We start from the raw sequence: 19,586 nt of genomic DNA on the forward strand, positions 1-19,586 counted from the left end.
ACTTCCATAGAATTATAAATACATATTTATACTTCTAAAAAACATAAAATACATATCTATGCTTCTAAAAATGCATCTATATACTTCTAAAAATATAAACATACGTATTTATTCTTCTAAAAAGGAAAAAGTATTTATACTTTTAAGAAGCATATATGTAAAAATACGTATTTAGAAACAAAAATATGTATTTTTATGTTTTTTGAAATATAATTATATTTTTTAGTAGTTACAAATATATATTTATACCTTTTTAGAAGTATAAATATGTATTTATACTTCTTTACAAGTACAAATATGTATTTTACATTTTTAGAAGTATAAAAATATAAATTTGTATTTTTATGTAACAATACGTATTTATACTTTTTAAAAATTATTTAGAAAAAATTGCAAAAATGGTCCCTGTGGTTTGTCAATTTTTGTGGTTAAGGTCCAAAAAAAGTTTATCAAAAATGGTCCCTAATTGAAGGTTTTGTTGTGGTTTTGGTAACTTTTGGCAAATGATGAATTTACCCCTGGGATTATTTCTACAATTTTATCTTTTTACCAAATTACAAGGACCAATTATGCAATTTTTCTTTTTCATTTTTTTGAATTACTTTTTTCTTTTTAAATTTTTACTTATTGTATTATTATTTTTAATGAATTATTATATATTAATAAATATTATATTTAGTATATAATATTTATATATTAATAAATATTACTTTTTTTTATTATTAATTTTTTTAAATACGGTTTTTGAATTTCTTCTTTATCGCATTAATTCCTTTTTGTTCTATTATTGTTATTATTATTATTATTATTATTATTATTATTATTATTATTATATATATATATATATATATATATATATATATATATATTAAATAAATATTATTTTTAACATATATTATTATATTTATCTATTAGTAAGTGTTATTTTATTGAATTATTAAATTCATTTAATTAATTTTTTTATTTCGTTATTTGTTTTGATTGGATTATTATATATTAATAAATATTATTTTTAATATATTATATTTATATATTAATAAATATTACATTTTATATTATTAATTTTTTTAATTGATTTTTTTTTAATTTCTTCTTTATTGCATTAATTTTTTTTACCGGATTATTATATTTTAAACAAATATTATTTTTAGCAGATAATATTTATCTATTTGTAAGTGTTACTTTATTGGATTATTAATTTTATTTAATTATTTTTTTTTAATTTTTTTATTGCATTAGTTATTTTTATTGGATTGTTAATTTAAATTTATTATTTTTATTTATAATAAATAATATTTTTTAATTGTTTTGTATTTATTTTTTTAAATTTCTTTCTTTATTGTTTCAAATAAAAATACCAAAAAATCATACCTACCCGCATTCTCTAATTTATTTTAAATATTTGAAAGATAATATATTTTGGACAACACCACCACCATCACTCAGTTACAACATACCACTATGGGGTCGTCTCCAACCCTGTTACTATATATATATATATATATATATATATATATATATATATATATATATATATAAATATATAAGTTTAGTAATTATTCACGAAGTGAGATCATTGTGTGTATTTTAGTTTTTGTGTATTCACATATATCTAAATTTGTTATTTATTTCAATAAACTTATGATTTTAACATATATAATTTCCTTAAAAATATTTGTACATGAATTACCAAATTTGAGTATTTGCTACTCGGCGGTCAGCCGAACGAGTACCGAGTAACGAGTTCTACAACTTTGTCACCACCTAAAGCAACTATGGTGGTTTGAAAACCCTCGATCTAACATTGTCATCATCGATGGTGGTATCTGTAATGAATGGTCGGCTAGAGGAAGTATGTTTTCTGGGGTTTATTTCACATTGTGTGAGTAGTCAACTGGTGTAGATTCATCGAGAATAGCCGACTATAGTCGGTGATCGATGATTTCCAGCGAGATGATACGAGGACGCAAGGTGGTAAAGTGCAACGAATGGAGGAGCTGACTCGGAGTGTTTGATATTTTTATTTAAAACAGTAAAGAAAGAAATTAAAATAAAATAAAACAATTAAATAAATATTATTAATTATTAATAAAAACAATAAATTTAAATTAATAATCCAATAAAAAGAACTAATGCAATAAAAAAATTAAAAGAAATTAATTAAATAAAATTAATAATCAAATAAAGTAACACTAACTAACAGATAAATATTATATGCTAAAAATGATATTTGTTTAATATATAATAATCCAATAAAAAAGAATTAATCCAATAAAGAAAGAAATTAAAAAAATCTTTTAAAAAAATTAATAATAAAAAATGTAATATATATTAATATATAAATATAATATATTGAAAATAATATTTATTAATATATAATAATCCAATCAAAAGAATTAACGAAATAAAAAAATTAAAAAAATTAATTAATTGAGTTTAATAATCTAAAAAAGTAACACTTATTAAAAGATAAATATTATATTTTAAAAATAATATTTATTAATATATAATAAACCAATAAAAAAGAATTAATGCAATAAAGAAAAAATTCAAAAAAAAAAATTAAAAAGTAATACTTATTAATATATAAATAAAATATATTAAAAATAATATTTATTAATATATAATAATCCAATAACAAATAATACAACAAGAAAAAAGTAATTAAAATACTTAATATATAATAATTCAATAAAATGTAAAAGAACAATTGCATAATTGGTCCTTGTAGTTTGGTAAAAAGATAAAACTGCAGAAATAGTCTCAGGGATAAATCCGTCAGTTGCCAAAAATTAACAGCCATGCTGTTAAACTTAACGAAGTTGAGAACAAAACCGCAACAAAACCATCAAATAGGAACATTTTTTGCTAATAAACTTTTTTTTAGACCTTACCTACAGAAATTGACAAACCACAAGGACCATTTTTGCAATTTTTTCAATTATTTATATGATGTTTAAATAAACTTTTTTTTTTCTCAATGAATATATATAATATGAAGAAAAAAATAATTAAGATAAAATCATAAGGGTTTGTAAATTTAAATGTTATATTTTTAATTTGATTTTATGATAAATTGAAAACCCATTAATAGAGACAAGGATCACAAAAAAATAAATAAATAAATAAAAAATCGAAGACTAAGGAACAAAAATCATAAAAGAAGACAAAAACCTACAACATTTTGCAAATATTATCGTTGTTAAAGTCTCTGGCGTTGACTAGTCGTTTCCCTGTTGACTCAAATAATTTCTTAGAATATACCCAAGTTACCATTAAATTTCATGGAATTCTCCATATCTCCAGAAAATAATAAAAAGAGACCACCATCGATTCTCAAGGCAAAGGAGAACCACCCCCATCTTATCCTCTCTACCAGTCTCCCTTCCTTCCTCGTTGGCTCGTCATTTCCCTGCCGACAAACAAACCTCTGTAATTTTCAGTCGTCATCTTTCTCAGACTCGTCACTGCTTCTTCCTTCTCTATCATCGCTGCTTCAGGTCTGCTTGTCTTCATGTCGGTAGTTAACTATGAAGGGACATTCTTATAGTTTAGCTTCACATGTTAGATCATTTCATCTTATTAATCATAAATTACATCATAATCCTTTTTTATTTTCTTAACAGATGAATATTGGATTTTGTCTATTTCATTTACTGTTGCTCAATTAATTCTGGAGAGTTTGAAATTGAAACCATAGAAAGGTCATGGCTTGTTAGTTTCAAAAGCATATCATTTGGGTCAAGCCCATAAATGAAAGTCGAAATCCTTTAGATGTATGCTAATACTAGATCCAGTGATAGAGAATTTCAAAGTTGAAAGGATTTTTGTTGCTAATTTAGGGGATCTATGAATTTCCAAGTCAAGAAACGTACTCCTTTTTTGTTTAAATCTTTTAATTGTTTGTTGATATACAGTGCAAGCTTGAAATTTCCTCTGTGTATTGCAATTTCTCTTATGAGGGCTAACAGTGAATCTTATAGTTGTTTACATAATCGTATTTGGTGTTGATTTGTTTAAGTGAGCATCAAATGGATTTTATTTAGACAATAGCAGGCATGTTTATGTGAGTTAATCAAATCCAAAAGAAGGGTTAAAACACACACTCTATACTATATAGCTCCAAAATCTACTCAAAACTTGAAGTTTGGGAATAAAAAGTGGCATATTTATACATTTAGAGTTCATATGTGTTGTAATCTAATCACTTTAAAGTTTATTTTCGAAGAATTCAAGGATACTATTATCATTGAGTTTCAATTTGTTTGATGAGATTTAAGTTGCATATAGTAGATATTAATAGTTTCGTATTTATGTAGAGGCACTATGTACTAGATCCCTACATTGGAACACAAGGGAGGAAAGCCGGTGAAACCAACTTTCATAGCCGATAACGTGTGGAGGACTTTCAGAACTTACTAAGATACACCCTGTATATAAGGAGAAACTTTAAATAAATAAACAAAACTGTGGGAATTGTGAAGAGTCATCAACTCATTACTCATAATGGTTGTTCTATCTGAACTTCCAGAAGGATCTTCATCTTCTTCATCAACTCATGGCCATAGTTCACCAACTTGTGGCAGTAGTTCATCAACTGATGGCCAAAGATACGATGTATTTTTAAGTTTTAGTGGTGTTGACACTCGTCATAGTTTCACTGATCACCTTCATAAGGCCCTCATTCATGCCAATATCAATACCTTCTTGGATGATGAAGAGATTGAAACAGGGGAAGATTTGAAACCGGAGTTGGAGAGTGCAATTAAGGCATCTCGGGCTTCTATTATAGTGTTGTCTAAGAATTACGCTTCTTCAACATGGTGTCTCGATGAATTGGTGCTGATCCTTGAGCAGCGTATGACATCCAACCATATTGTCATCCCAATCTTCTATCATGTGGAGCCAACCCATGTCAGGAAGCAGCAAAGTAGCTTTGGAGATGCAATGGCTAAGCATAAACAAACAATGGAGGCAGAGACAAATGCAAATAAAAGAAGTCAATGGGCTCAAAAGATGGACCGGTGGAATAAAGCACTTACACAAGTTGCTGATTTAAAAGGGAATGATGTTTATGGAAGGTAACAGCTTCATATTTTCATACACCTTTGATTTTTTTAGTAAACACATGAAATGTCAATGCGGTCTTCTGCCTATGCTTTTCAATATCATCAAATAGGCATATATTTCATGTATTAGGATGATGAAAATGCAAAAAATCGAATCCAAGTATCCTGCTTTGTGATCTCATTAACTAATACAGATAGATAGATTAACCATTATGATAAATCTGACGTGTTTCTGTGCATTTAGTATTTTATTATAAGGTAGTTCTTTAAGATAACCTATTTTCAATTATTTTAATATGTTTTTTTAAACCAAATTTTGAATAGTTTGCTATGCATCTACTATCAATTATGTTAATATGTTCTTACGTATAACTAGTAGCGGACAACCTAAAACTGGCGTATTTGTTTTAGACACATGCAAAACCACATTAATAGTTAAGTTTGATGGTCTTGTAGAAACATAGTGAAGTTAGTTGGCCCATTAATGAAATTGTAACATTAATGAAACTGTAACATGTTTGTGGATTTGGCTTTATCATACATAAACATTCACGACCTTACACATTAGGTGCTAATCCTATATGGTGTTGATGTGAAGATGTTAATTAAAAATACAGCTATGATATAATTTTGATTTAGATCTTTGGATAAACTACATCTTCAAATCTAGTTTGTTAGTTTTGTGTATTGTGTTTTGTAACTCTTATTAAATCAAGTTTCAGGCTAGAGACGGAATTTATTGAAGAAATTGTGAAGGACATCCACCGTAGGTTACATGTACCCTCAAGGAGTGTTCGGCAACAACTTATTGGGATGGACTATTCCATTAAGTTCATAACTTCATGGTTGAAAGATGGATCCTCACATACGGCAGACATACTCACTATTACGGGAATCGGCGGGATCGGGAAGACATCTTTAGCCAAACATATCTATGACCTATATTGGAATGAATTCAGCACAAGCAGTTGTATTGAAGATATCAGTAGGAGATGTGATGGAAAGTTTAATGGGCTGCTTGATATACAAAAGCAACTTTGGGATGACATTTCAAAAAAAAGTTCAATTCAAGTTCATAATGTTTCAGCATACACCTCAAAGATAGAGAATGCATTAACCCTTAAAAAGGTCTTTATAGTTCTTGATGATATCAGTACTATTGATCAGTTGGATGCATTACTCGGAAACAAAGGTTTTCATCCCGGAAGCAAAATTATAATAACAACAAAGGAAAGATGGATAACACAGAGTTGTGCACTATTTAAAACAAATATTAAACCCAAGCATGTAGAACGCTTCCTTAAAGGCTTATGTAGGCCTGAATCATGCCAACTTTTGTGTTCCCATGCATTCATGTGCAACCATCCCAAGGCAGGTTATGAAGAGGTGTTAGAGAAGCTTGTGAAGTATTGCCAAGGACATCCATTGGCTCTCAAAGTTTTGGGCAAGTCGCTACATAATCGAGATGTAGCTTACTGGGAAGGGTGCATACAAGGGCTAAAAAAAGAAACAAATTCTTGTATAAATAATGTCTTGAGAATGAGCTTTGATTCTTTGCCATCTAACAATGATAAGGAATTGTTTAAGCATATTGCTTGTTTTTTTGTTGGAATAGATAGAGATGTTACCGAAACAATATTAGAGGCATGCAATATAAACACGAGATACGGAATCATTAATCTCATTGACAGATGCCTTCTTAGTATAGGACAGAATAATGAATTTAAGATGCATCAGTTGGTTCAAGAGATGGGAAGATTCGAAGTACTTCAAGAATCACTTGACAAGCCATGGAAGCGCAGTCGATTATGGTGTCATGAGGAGTCGTTCAAAGTATTAAAGAAAAAAAAGGTAAGAGCCTTTGTAACCCCGTATAGTTAGTAATGTGCATATTTAAAATATTTTGTATTGTCTAATTTTTGTTGGATTTTGGTTCTTCTTAGGGTAAGGGAAATATTCTAGGCCTTGCCTTGGACATGCGAATGGTTGAGAAAGAGAAGTCGGGTGCATCATTTGAGTTGAAAATAGATGCGTTGAGTAACATGGATAATCTGATGCTGCTACAACTCAATTATGTGCACATGAATGGTTCTTATGAAAACTTTCCGGAAGAATTAAGATGCTTATGCATGCATGGGTACCATTTAAATTCTATACCTTTAAATTTACCAATGGAGAATCTGGTTGCTCTTGACATGTCATATAGCAATATTGAATCATTTGTCTTTTGTGATAGTAATCCACAACGACATGAAAAGAGACAAAAGGTAACTTATCTTCCTTTGTTATTATTCCATGTTGATTTGGTGAAATTCACTATTACTCTAACTTATCCCTATTTCACAGTTAAGCGGATCATGCTTAAAACACAAAAGGGTACTTGGATCATTGAAGATTCTTAATTTAAGTTTCTGTAAACAACTTGGTAGTCTTGGTGACTTTGACCAACTCCCTGCTCTTGAGAGGTTAATAGTTAGAAATTGCATTAGTTTGCATGAGGTTTGTGAATCAATTGGGCAATGTGTTAAACTTGTCTTAATCGATCTGAGCTACTGCAACAAGCTTGAAAAAATTCAAAAAATCATAGGCATGTTAGAGAATGTTAAAATAATGTTCCTAGAGGGTTGTAATCTTGGGGAATCACAGATCAAGATTAGGGATATTGATTTACCAGAAAGGCTCAAGGCTAACGACATTGACGTAAATACAATAACCTCTTCCTCTGCCTTTGGGGGTGCTATACCAAGTGATTTGAAGTTCTCTGCATTTTCTTTACCTAGGTCTTTAGTAAGTTTGGTACTTGCAAATAATAATTTGTCCAATGAATCCTTTCCCATGGACTTCAGTTGCCTATCCATGCTAAAGCATTTATATTTAGACGGAAATCTTATCGATTCCATGCCCATTTGTGTGAGAACCCTTCCTAGGCTTGAGATACTTAGTATGGAGAATTGTATAAAATTAAAGTCGATCGAGCATCCTCCACATACACTAAGAGCGTTGTTCCTCAGTTCTCATAGGCCCTCTATAGAAAAATTGGTATTAAATCGAACAACATGCATAAACGAATTATCATATATCAATAGAGATTATGGACGTTGGACATATGAAATAGAAGGCGTGGTCAAAATCCAAGCAATGGTGGGTGTTGAGGAAGAGGTATTGCGTAGCTTGGGATGGACTAATTTAGACTTCCGTAACGACAGGCGTGTGAGAACTAATCTTCGGAGATCTGGAATCCAGGTTTTGTCTAGTTAAATGTTTTGTCTTTATGTGAATACGTTTAATATAATTATTACGGTGATTAATTAAGGTGGTTTGTATTTGGCAGACGATGCATTATGAATTTGGAATATTTAGCACAATGTACGAGGCAGAGGAGATGCCAAGTTGGTTTAGGCATAGAAGCGTGGGGCCATCAATATTATTTACCATCCCATCATCTCCAAACTGCCTTAGAGGAATCAACTTCTGCTCTGTGCAGACATTGCGAGTTCCAGATGAGGATTCAGGATTCCATCTTTCGCCAAAGATCACAATTAGTAATATAACAAAGAATCGCACATGGATATACCAACGTCGCTTGACCAGATCTAGTGTATGCCGAGAGTGTTGCGTGATGTTAAGTCATTGGATGTTTGGAATGAATGACATGGAAGGTGGTGACCAGGTTACTATTACTGTTACAGGGCCATATAATGAACTTATAAAGGAGTGTGGGGTGAGAGTCCTGTATGTTGATGATGATGATGGTGCGTTGGGTTATTACAAGTCATGGAATCACATCATTGGTGGAGATCTCTCTTGTTTTCAAACAACAACAGGAGAATACATACTAGACTACTGGGATTTTCAATTCCAGTTTATGAATTTTTTCATGGAACACTAAATTCATTAGAGAAGGCGCCAGCTATTAAGGTTGATGTCATTCTTAATAAATATTTTGTTGTCAGAGCCTTATGTATACAACCTGACCCATGACCAAACTTCATTAAATAGATGAACAATGACCTATTTATTTTAAATAAATGGATCATAGCCTGATTCGTCTAAATATGTACATCATATGACCCAAATCCACCCATTTATTATTGATTTTGTTTGCCCTCTAAGATGAGAGTTTATTTTTAATGTATCGATCCAGATGCACGATGGGTCGACCCAAGTATTGATCCTTCTAAATGGGTTGATCTGCTACATCAATTGGTTAAGTTTTTTGATATGTTGGGTCACATAATTATAATATACCAGGACCAATACAACTGCTTTGTCCAAATGGATGTATGTGAATAGTGATTAACACAACGCTTTTTTTTTTCTCTATATTTTCAACACAAAAGGAAGTGTGGTTCAGATATTTTTCGCAAAGGAAGCCTGACATAATTGGTCATGCACGTGAGGTATATTTTTATACCCAAACATTTCTCTCATCACATAAATAAAGGGAAAAAATAAATGACTTAGATTTTGTTCACATTTGGTCACTTTCAATTTTTTTTTTGACAACATTGACCATTAAACTCTCATTTTCTGTTCAAGTTATAGTAAGTTAATGCCCAATTGGCATATACTTGGCATCTACGTGGTGGCATTTGAGTTTAGCTGATACATGATATAAGGTATTTCTTCACCCTCTTGCTCTTTTGTGCCCTAGAATCACAAAATCGACATGTCTTCTTCTTCTTCTTCTTCATCTGCCAGTCAAAATCAAGAATTCCATATTGAAAATCCTTGGAAATGTGGGTTACCTTCTCGATTGAGGACATCACAGACTGATGACAACCCTGAAGAAAGTTCAAAGTGTGCCCTAACTCCATGGTAAATCAAGTTATGTTCTTTCTTTAACCCTTCTTTTTTATGTTCTTGCTTTAACCTTCATATTTTTTCAAGACTAAAAGGAAATGTTGCAATTTCTAGGAGTGGTCGATGAAGATTTTCAATATGACGATTCAAACATCAAGTTGAAGTCGAAGAATATGGGTGTAATGGAAGCTTATGAACTAATGCTGAAAATTTGCTACATCAGAGCATGAGATGAAGATGAACCATGAAATGGAGGCACCGAAATGGAAGGTGTCCACTCACAAAATAGTGCTCTTTGTGCTGTTTGTTATGTTTGTAGTTAATCTACTTTAGGTTAGGGATTAATGGCTTAGTGAAAGTTGGCTTAATGGGTTGATGTACTTTGGATGTAACTGAAAATGGCTTAATGAAAGATGGATGTTAGCTAACTGATTCTCAGTGACAGTTTTGGATGTTTTTTTGACATGGCTTAATGAATGATGGATGTTGGGTTACAGATTGTTAATGACAGACGAACATAAAACATATAAACACATATAGCCATGAACATACTAAATTAAAAAATTAAAGAACACCTTAATGTTAACAGACAAACTAGCATCACATAAATATCAATCGTTAGTACAAAGTAGCATGTGGATGCTTACAAAAGGTGTGTAAATGCAAAAGATGTTCACACATGTCTTGCATACTTCCAAACAGCATCTTTCCAAAAACATAAACAAAACACATATCCCACCTTTCTGGATGGAACAAAAAAACTATTTTGGTCCAATTCACATGAGTTTGTGTCCTAGAATGCAAGCCAAACATGGTACAATGTTGATGGGATATTCAAAATTAAAAAGTGAAATAATCAATGGAACAGGGGATAAATTAAGAGTAAATTAAAAAGTAATTAAAACGAAGACACAAAGAAGAGTAAATTAAAAAAATTACCGCCGTGGTTTATCATTTTTTATGGATATGGTCATTTTTATAGAATTAGCACTTTAGGAGTTGGGCCTCTAGTTAGCCAACCCAGAGACTCACAATTACCAAATGTCGTTTTGAGGACAGATTAGGAAACTAAACGAAGCTATTGGACCATATCCATAAAAAAGGACAAACCACAGAGATGTATGTCAACAAAGGATTAGTTAACAAAGTACTTTATGGATTTAATGATTAGATAGCCAGGGACTAAAAGAGTTACCAAACAGGTATGGAAAAGACAAAAAATGAAACTATTGGACCATATCCATAAAAAAATAAAGCACATGGATTTTCACCATAGGTCCCGACTTCACGACTTCTATAAATCCACATAAATTGGGAGGACACCCACTTCAAAAAGAACAACGCATCTTCATTATTTACGTGTTGTAGTATTATACATTAAATATTTTTTCTTCTAAGGCATGACACATTGAAAAATCTAATCAATAATAGCATTGTAGTTTCAACTTATTTTTGTTATAAGGACATAGTAGTTTGAAGAATTTATCCAATTATAACAGTGAAAATTGTCGTGTATTCGGTTGATATTGATATAAAAGAAAGGTTTTCACAGTACATTGCTGTAATACACAGGAATAAAAGTAGGATGCTATTACAAACATATCATTATAAACTGTTTCTTGCATTTACCCCTAATTGGTAAATTGAACAACTTAAATAATTTAAAAGATATAAACAAAGAGCAACAAGATAGAAATACACATACACAACATTTTACAATGCATGGTTTACTAAACATTAAATAACATCATATGCATTTAGACCTGACAATTCGTGTAATCGTGTCATGAAAACGTGTCAGCCACAAATTTGACACGATATGATTACACGATGAGAAATAAGCTTTATCTCAAATTTTAAGATGTGTTCGTGTCGTGTCGTGTCTCTCACATATTCGTGTCTTCGTGTCTGAAATTGCCAGGTCTATATGCATTTATGCCATATCAGCTAACGAGTCCTCAAAGACTCTTGCTTTCCGAAGGTTCATAAAATTAGCTGTTGCAGCAAAGTCACTGATAGGATAGAACTCCAACAAGAATGAAACTATCTCTTTGCTGATCATTTTAAGGAATGAGGTCTGTCAAAATTTGGAATCTACATAACTTTAAGATTATTGGGTTCATCAGTATCAGTAACAGGGTATGTAAAATTTGTTGTAGAATAATTTGTATCACAATAAAAGGGGTGCATCGAGTTGCAGGTATTGTTATTTTATTCCACTTACTAAAAGCATGGAAAGGGAATATTTGGTTTATAAATAGAATCCCATAAGAATATACTATATTTTTTTTATCAGCTGGAAACATATATAGCTCAGATAAACATCTCCCCTATCACCAGGATAGATGATACCATATGAACCAAATATAAGAAACAGCACAAGCATTTCATCAAATACCTTGACTACGTGATGTAAGATGACCACATTCACCCAAAAAACACAATGAAAGAAGGAAATTTTAGGAACATAATCAACATATAAATGTAAACTTTGATACAAAGTATAACATTCTAATGATTGAGAACTGAATAAAAAAAAACATCATGATAATAATAATGAAACAAACCAAAACAAAGACGACGTAACTTGAACGATTGCTATCAAGCTCTATTATATCTACTGACGGAATAAGAAATTGAGGATGATCATGGAACTACAGGATCTATATAACCATGAGAAACAAACAAGGATCGTTGGTTTGTAGATGTTAGTGTCTAATTTCCAATTTTCTTGAAAAATTGGAGGGGTGATTTTAAGAACGTCTTCGAACACCTCACATCATTTCTTATTCAAATTTTGATCCGGAATATCCAATAAAGATACCATAGAAAGACGATCCATTAGAAACAATAAATATACTTGAGGGCAGGGCGAGAAGAGGTGGAAATATGAAGCATTAGCCTTTGATCACTGTTATTACCGAAGTATACAATCAACAAATCTAATTGAAATAAAACAAACCAAACTCAAATATATATATATATATATATATATATATATATATATATATATATAGAGAGAGAGAGAGAGAGAGAGAAAGAGAGCTAGGTTCAAATGTTTTTAGCAACTATTATGTGCATGAATGCACCAATAGGAATTTAGGAAAAAATAAATAATTAAATAAATCTGTTAAGGGTATTATAGTAATCTTTGCTAGTTAATTATGGAAGATAATTAATATTTCTGATTTCACTCAAAAATCAAAGATAAATTTAGAGCATTAGCCCTAAATCGTACTCAATATCGTTTCTAATTCACCTCTTCTTCTTCTACAATCGATCGCCAGCTCCACTGTCTCTTCTCATGATCAAGTTAATCGATTACCCTCATCAATTACCCTCTTGATTGTTACCGCTGTGTGATCGGTTGTCGTTTTCAGATTTAACGGAAGGAAACCCTAACTCTCCCTGCTTTGCGATTTTTCGATTCACTAGCCAGGTAATTATTTTATAGTTTCTAGGGTTGTAATTTCCTTCGTCATCTATAATTATAAGATATTTTTTTAATTAATTTATTGCCTTCTCATTCACTATTGTCATCCATTGGAGAATTAATCCAAAACGATAAAGGATCGACTAATATTTGTTTAAATGGCGTCGAAACATTTTTGAGTGAAGGTTTATTTCCATTCTTAAAAGTTTGTGGCCTCATTGTAGATTATTTCTTCACTGTATGCTTAGTATCTATATACATGTGGCTATATCTACGATATGCACCTTTTTTCCTTCTTCTGAACACATATTTATTACATTAAATTAATCCTTTAATAAAGCATTGATTTGATCCTTAATCAACTTTAACTTTGTTTTTACATATACTATGAGTAATTAAACCCTATGACTTTTGATGTTTTGTTTCTTTGGTTTTTTACAATTAACATATTTGTGATCGATATTGTGTGTTTGATTGTTTTGATTCATTCGTCTTTAGTATAGAATAATATGAATTTATTCTTAATTTAACTACTTTTTGTTGTTGTAGACGATTTCATTTTCACTGATTAAGTTAAATTTTTTTATTCCATGTGAGTTAATTAAAGGGGTATGTGTGTAAGTGTGTTCACAATTTCTAAGTCTACAGAATTGTGAATTGATTTTTAGCATAATTTTTTGTTTTTCTTAGCATCTTCTTCAATTTACTGTTTATATATCTTCATTAAATTTTTTTGTTTAATGGATTATGAAACTAATTTTGATTATAACAAGTTTCTCACAGAATGTTATCATCATATAGTAAGATTTGAAGGTAATTATTTTTATAGAATGAGCCATTCCGACAGAATATACTGAAAAGTTATACTAATTTAAAGTTGATTATGTTATTTTTCACTTTGATATTTTTCCAATAGAATGCATACGGTAACTGAATCTTGAATTCAAATTCTATCGGAATGGAATCAAGAATTCCAATTCTGTTGGAATGAAATATGTATATTTTTTATAGTTTTTATTCTCTTAGAAACCGAACACAGGAGGTATACCCTCCCGTGTAACCATTCACTTTGCAAACTTTATTAATTAATATAAACCCTCATCTATGAACTTTTCATCCAATTGCTTTTTGATTTTGATTTTGAATCACGAATTCGAATTCTGTTGGAATAGAATATGGATTAATTGATTTATTCTATTTAATGCACTAAAATTTTTAATATTTTGAAAGTTGATTATGTTTTCCTTGTGAATTTAGGTTTTGAAAATGTTGCCATTAATGTGGAAAATGAAGAAAACATGGAGAACGATATTTGTATTCTAACAGAATGTATTCTATCAGAATTTATAAATTGTTTCTTAGCAATAATATTCTTTCGGAATATTATTATTAGTCATAATTTTTTTAGAATGATTGTAATAATTGTTTATAGTCTTTTCTTTACCGATGAATGTAAATAGTGATTCTTAAAGAATAAAATCTTTATTCTTTAGAAAATGTTATTCTTGATAATATCTTGTATAATTCTTTAAACATGTTTAATATAAAAAGTATATTAAATGAAATAATATTCTGCAAGAATTAAACCGTAATATGTTTATTAGTTTATTGTTGACTTTTTTGTCATTCTGACAGAATAAAATCGGTTATTATTAAAAGTCATATTAAAATTTGAATTAGAATTAATTTAAAAAATTCTTATTAAAAGTAATATTAAAATTTGAATTAGAATTAATTTAAAAAATTCTGATTTTTTAAAAATAAGGGAATTAATGATCCTTTAAAATCCGAAAATTTCCTTTTTTAAAATAGGTTAATTGACCAAAATACCCTTTTGCTGAAATTTGTATGATTATAGGATACATGCTACCCTATTGTAATATTATAGACTCTCATATCATGATTGTTGATTCTATACATCCGGTGGTCCAGATCTGTGCATTCTGCCACACAATAGTTACTAGAAACAATATAACCTAACTGTGACAACCCAAGTTGTTCCGTTACATTTCCCCGTTACCGTTAACGGAATATTCCAGTTTATAAAAGTTCCGATAATTAGAGGTCGTCAATTTAATAAACATTTCATTTGTTTATATTTAATATGCCATTAAGTCGTGATAAAAGGAAATAAAAATAAATAACACACAGTTCCATTTAATTGGAAAAAGTTAGTTTTATTATTACGACCACTAAATCGGGTGCGACCAAAAGCCCCGTCTAACGGCAGTATCGGGTAGAATTCCACTGAGCCCCGACTTGAACCCCTATATAAAGGTGAGTGGAGTCCATTGGAGACTTTTTACACTCCCTAAACACACACACACACTCTCTTTCTATACTCTCTCACTAGACCCGTTTTCGACCCAAATCCGCAACCAAACGCTTCCAAATCGTCAGTCCACTTACCCTAGCTTATTCTAAACATTATGATTCGTGTTTATAGCTTAGAAATCGGACTTGAAAGCTGTGAAAGAGGAGTTTACGTCCTAAGCTCCTCCTTAGGCCGTAAACACCATAAATGAGGCCAAAATGACCCCAAAATGTCCCTAAAGGCTTGGAAATAAATTAGGGATTTAGCCTAGGAGTGTTTAAGCATTAAAACACATGGTTTTAGGGGGTAAAAGAGAGTTTACGGCCCAGGCATATGCCGAGGCCGTAAACACCTCTTAAACATGTCAAAAAGCCCCAAAACACTCCCAAACCACCCTTGGACTTAATACATAAATTAGGGGCTTATCATTTCGGGTTAAACCATTTAAACACAATGAAATGAAGGGGAAAAAGGAGTTTATGGCCCAGGTATGTACCAAGGCCGTAAACACCCCTAAACATGCCCAAATGATAGTTTTAATTCCCCCAAATGGCCTCACACTTCATTATAAATTACTAGGAAGGTATTAGGGGCTTGAAACTTCACTAAACTCAAGGGATGAGAGTTTACGGTTGTAAACTCCCTTAGGAGTTGTCCCTGGGCCGTAAACTCCATTATGATGCCCTTAAAGACCTTAAACTCACTCATGCCTTTTGGAATTGGACCTAGAAAAATCCCACTATCAAGATGGAAGCCTTAGAACACACTAGAACCCATCACCATGAGTTTACGGCCGTAAACTCATGGTGAGTAGTCCCTGGGCCGTAAACATGGTATTGAGAGTTTACTCTCGTGGAGTAAACTCCATTCCTAAGCCATACACACCTTTAGACGCTACCCGGGACACCCAAACACTTATCCAAAGTGTTTTCTGCTCCTTTGAGTGCGTATATTTGTTTAATTAGTATTAAATACACTAATTGTATGTGAACATATGTTATCATATGTTAAATAGGTCATTGAGTGTGTTCAAGTCCTTACGTGACACCGAACGCCCAAACGGCACCTTCGTCGGACCTACTTATACCAGGTGAGTTCATACCCCTGAATGAACCTTTTAAATGTTTTTACATGTTTTATAGGGGGGAATGCAAGTTAAACATGCCAATTATCATATCAATCACATGTGATTGATAACCCGCATGCACAAGATTTTACCACACTGTACACTGTTTTACCGAGTAGGATACTATAATGGTTTTCAAAAAGGTTTTCATTTGTTTCAAAACTCTTACTTATACGGTTTTATTTAAATTCATTTTAAAACTGGTTTATAAAGGTTCCAAAGATTTCTAAAGGTTTTCACACTTATTTAACCAAAGAATACCAAATGTGATTTTCCCTGCGTATAAAGGTTTTTCCAAAGGTTTTCATCAAAGTTCCCTTCTCACGACGTATACTTTTACTTGTTAGTTACTGCTGCTTCGCTTTCGTTCATTTTAAACTCCTACATGATAATGCATTCATTTCGTGATACGCTTATACCTGTTGTTGTCTCTATTTCGCTTATACTTGTAGTCGCTTATACCTAATAGACACTTTTACTTCACCAGTTGTCGTTTCCACTTCGTGATACACTTATACTTGATACACTTATAATTCACAATTCGGTTATTCCACATTGTATGATTTCACACCACGGTGATACGTTTCCACTTAATACACACCCAGTCGTAGTTAGATGTATGTTTGTGCTTGTATAGATGCATATAAATAATGATTGAAGGACTTAGGAAGGTTCGTCCGCCCTATTTCCTTTTCTTCGTTGAGATGTGGTCTGGTGGGATCGGATGGCCATCCGAAGGTTGTTTGATTCATTAGTTATATATTATGTATATGAGTATGGACGTACAGGAATGCTCTAGTCAGTTCAGTTAAGAGTCTCTACCTCTAGTTCAACACTTACATTAGAAACACATTACCCACTATTTGGAAGTCTCTACCCACTATTTGGGATGCATCTTCAGGACACGGCCTTCTCCGTCGTCTAGTTGGTAACCAGAGTCTCCTGTAGGGAGAGCGGACATTGTGTGTATAGATCTATACGGGATTGACACCCCCGCACCCTGACTGCTAGCTACAGTCCACGGCCTACCAAGCCAAGGGGTGGAAAATGTTATATTTTAGACGCTTGTAGGGCATCTGGTACTCTAGTCAGTATGGTTACGAGTATCCCGGGTTACCTTATAATTCATTGGCCTTAAGGTAACGGTATTTCACCAGCAATTTACATTGTATGCTGGTAACTCCTTTTCAGAGTCACACTGTTTTGACCTTGCAAGTCGTATCTTTCATTTGATACTAGCTGCGGTCTATATTCTCTGTTTTTGACCTTGCGAGATGTATCTTTCATTTGATACTGCATGCGGTCTATATTCACTGTTTTGACCTTACAAGACGTATCTTTCATTTGATATTGTCTGGGGTCTGTATTCACTGTTTTGACCTTACAAGACGTATCTATCATTTGATACTGTCTGGGGTCTGTATTCTCTGTTTTAGACCTTACCAGCTGTACCTTTCATTTGGTGCCTTCTGGGGTCTATGTCTCCATTTGTTAGACTTAACCAGGCGTGTCGTTTGTTTGATACTTTCCTGGAGTCTATGAGTCCTTTGCCTTAGTCAGCAGTCCTCACTGTTGAGGCATATGTATTTCCCTGACATCTCTTGCTTTCTTTAATAATCAAATTCAGTATTTTGATAATGATAGCAATTTAGGGAAAACTACTTTTTACCACATAACACTGACCAGTCTTGGTAGAAGGCTGCTTTTATTAAAGAAAATATAGGATTTTCTGGAAAGAACTCTAATACACTGTAAACACTTAAACTACTACTTATTAAAGTTATTTGAATGAAATGTCACTAAATACTTATGAACTCACCAGCATTTGTAAAAATTTTGATACTCGCTTTTCAAATAACTTGTATTCTCAGGTCAGCATTAGACAGGTACATCCTCAGAGCTGTTGATGAAGATGGCTTAGTACCTTGCTGTACTTATTATTACTTACTTGTAATACTTTGTCATATTGAAACGTAAACCTTGTAAAACTATTACTATTTGTTGAGATTAAGATGTTGCGTCTTGGGCCCTTTTTGTATTATAATCGGGTTGGGCTTGTCAATCCGTGTTTATCTAGATTAGTTTCCTTTTATTTAGATAAACTGTTAGGGTTTCATTATAAATATATGCATGCATGTATGTGTATAAAATATATAGTCGATTACGTTGATTTTTGTAACCCTAATATACCTCTACATTTGAAGTTCTTTATCGAGCTCTTCTGGGGTATTTTGCATTAATCATTCGACATATTCAGTACAATACTTGTGTTCTTTATTACGTTCTTACTTATACTTTGCATTAGAATCATACGATCCTGAAAGAACTTTGTTCTAACAATTGGTATCAGAGCAGGAGATTGTGTAATCAATACACTCTTCTTCTGTATTCTCAAATATTTAGGGTTTCCGCTTTTATCGAAGCCGTCGTCTTCTTAACGACGACTACTAGGTTTTTTATAAAACCCTAATCTCAAGTTTATAGGTAAGATTCTTGCAGCTCACCATGTCTCACGACGATATGCATACAAACCCAATTAATATCTCAAACAACATCGGCTCAACAACTAGAGTTCCCATACTCTATACTCAAGACTACGAGGTATGGGCTCATCACTTTGAAGATTACATGATTGGATCTGAGGATAATGGTTATCTCATCTGGGAAGCTATACTTCTTGGACCGTTTGTGCACTCAGAGACAAACACAATCGTCAAGACACATAAGGATTACAACAAGTTGGTGACAGATGTTCAGAAGATGCCACAGGATGATAAGGATAAGCTCCTGTGCAATGTTAAAGCCATGCGAATGATAAGATTCACCCTACAATCTGACACC

The 19,586-nt window shown here is 31.9% G+C and overlaps 1 protein-coding gene across 7 annotated transcripts; it reads left to right on the top strand.

The window, feature by feature from the left end:
- Positions 1-3,291: 3,291 nt before the first annotated feature.
- On the top strand, positions 3,292-10,300 carry LOC145098967 (disease resistance protein RUN1-like). Of its 7 annotated transcripts, none has more exons than XM_079036560.1 (10): positions 3,293-3,500; positions 4,320-5,081; positions 5,786-6,920; positions 7,013-7,336; positions 7,416-8,312; positions 8,401-8,987; positions 9,410-9,469; positions 9,609-9,688; positions 9,771-9,896; positions 9,987-10,300. In XM_079036560.1, exons 2-6 carry the CDS (start codon positions 4,507-4,509, stop codon positions 8,956-8,958), a joined length of 3,489 nt encoding a protein of 1,162 aa, XP_078892686.1. In that variant the 5' UTR covers positions 3,293-3,500; positions 4,320-4,506; the 3' UTR covers positions 8,959-8,987; positions 9,410-9,469; positions 9,609-9,688; positions 9,771-9,896; positions 9,987-10,300. The 7 variants fall into 7 exon arrangements, with proteins under 7 accessions (XP_078892707.1, XP_078892686.1, XP_078892694.1 ...); XM_079036568.1 differs by having other exon boundaries at positions 9,615-9,688; XM_079036581.1 differs by having other exon boundaries at positions 3,292-3,500; positions 7,013-7,206; positions 7,306-7,336; positions 8,401-9,688.
- Positions 10,301-19,586: the final 9,286 nt, after the last annotated feature.

The sequence above is a fragment of the Lactuca serriola genome, chromosome 1 (assembly GCF_051521515.1).
Source record: "Lactuca serriola cultivar US96UC23 chromosome 1, Lser_US96UC23_V15, whole genome shotgun sequence".
NCBI classification, from domain to species: domain Eukaryota; kingdom Viridiplantae; phylum Streptophyta; class Magnoliopsida; order Asterales; family Asteraceae; genus Lactuca; species Lactuca serriola.

Bases quoted from the DNA above. Each gene is read 5' to 3' on its own strand.
- LOC145098967 (XM_079036570.1), top strand. From the start codon at position 4,507: ATGGTTGTTCTATCTGAACTTCCAGAAGGATCTTCATCTTCTTCATCA. The intron at 7,337-7,415 runs GTAACTTATCTT...CCTATTTCACAG, and splicing joins GACATGAAAAGAGACAAAAG to TTAAGCGGATCATGCTTAAA. The intron at 8,313-8,400 runs GTTTTGTCTAGT...TGTATTTGGCAG, and splicing joins TTCGGAGATCTGGAATCCAG to ACGATGCATTATGAATTTGG.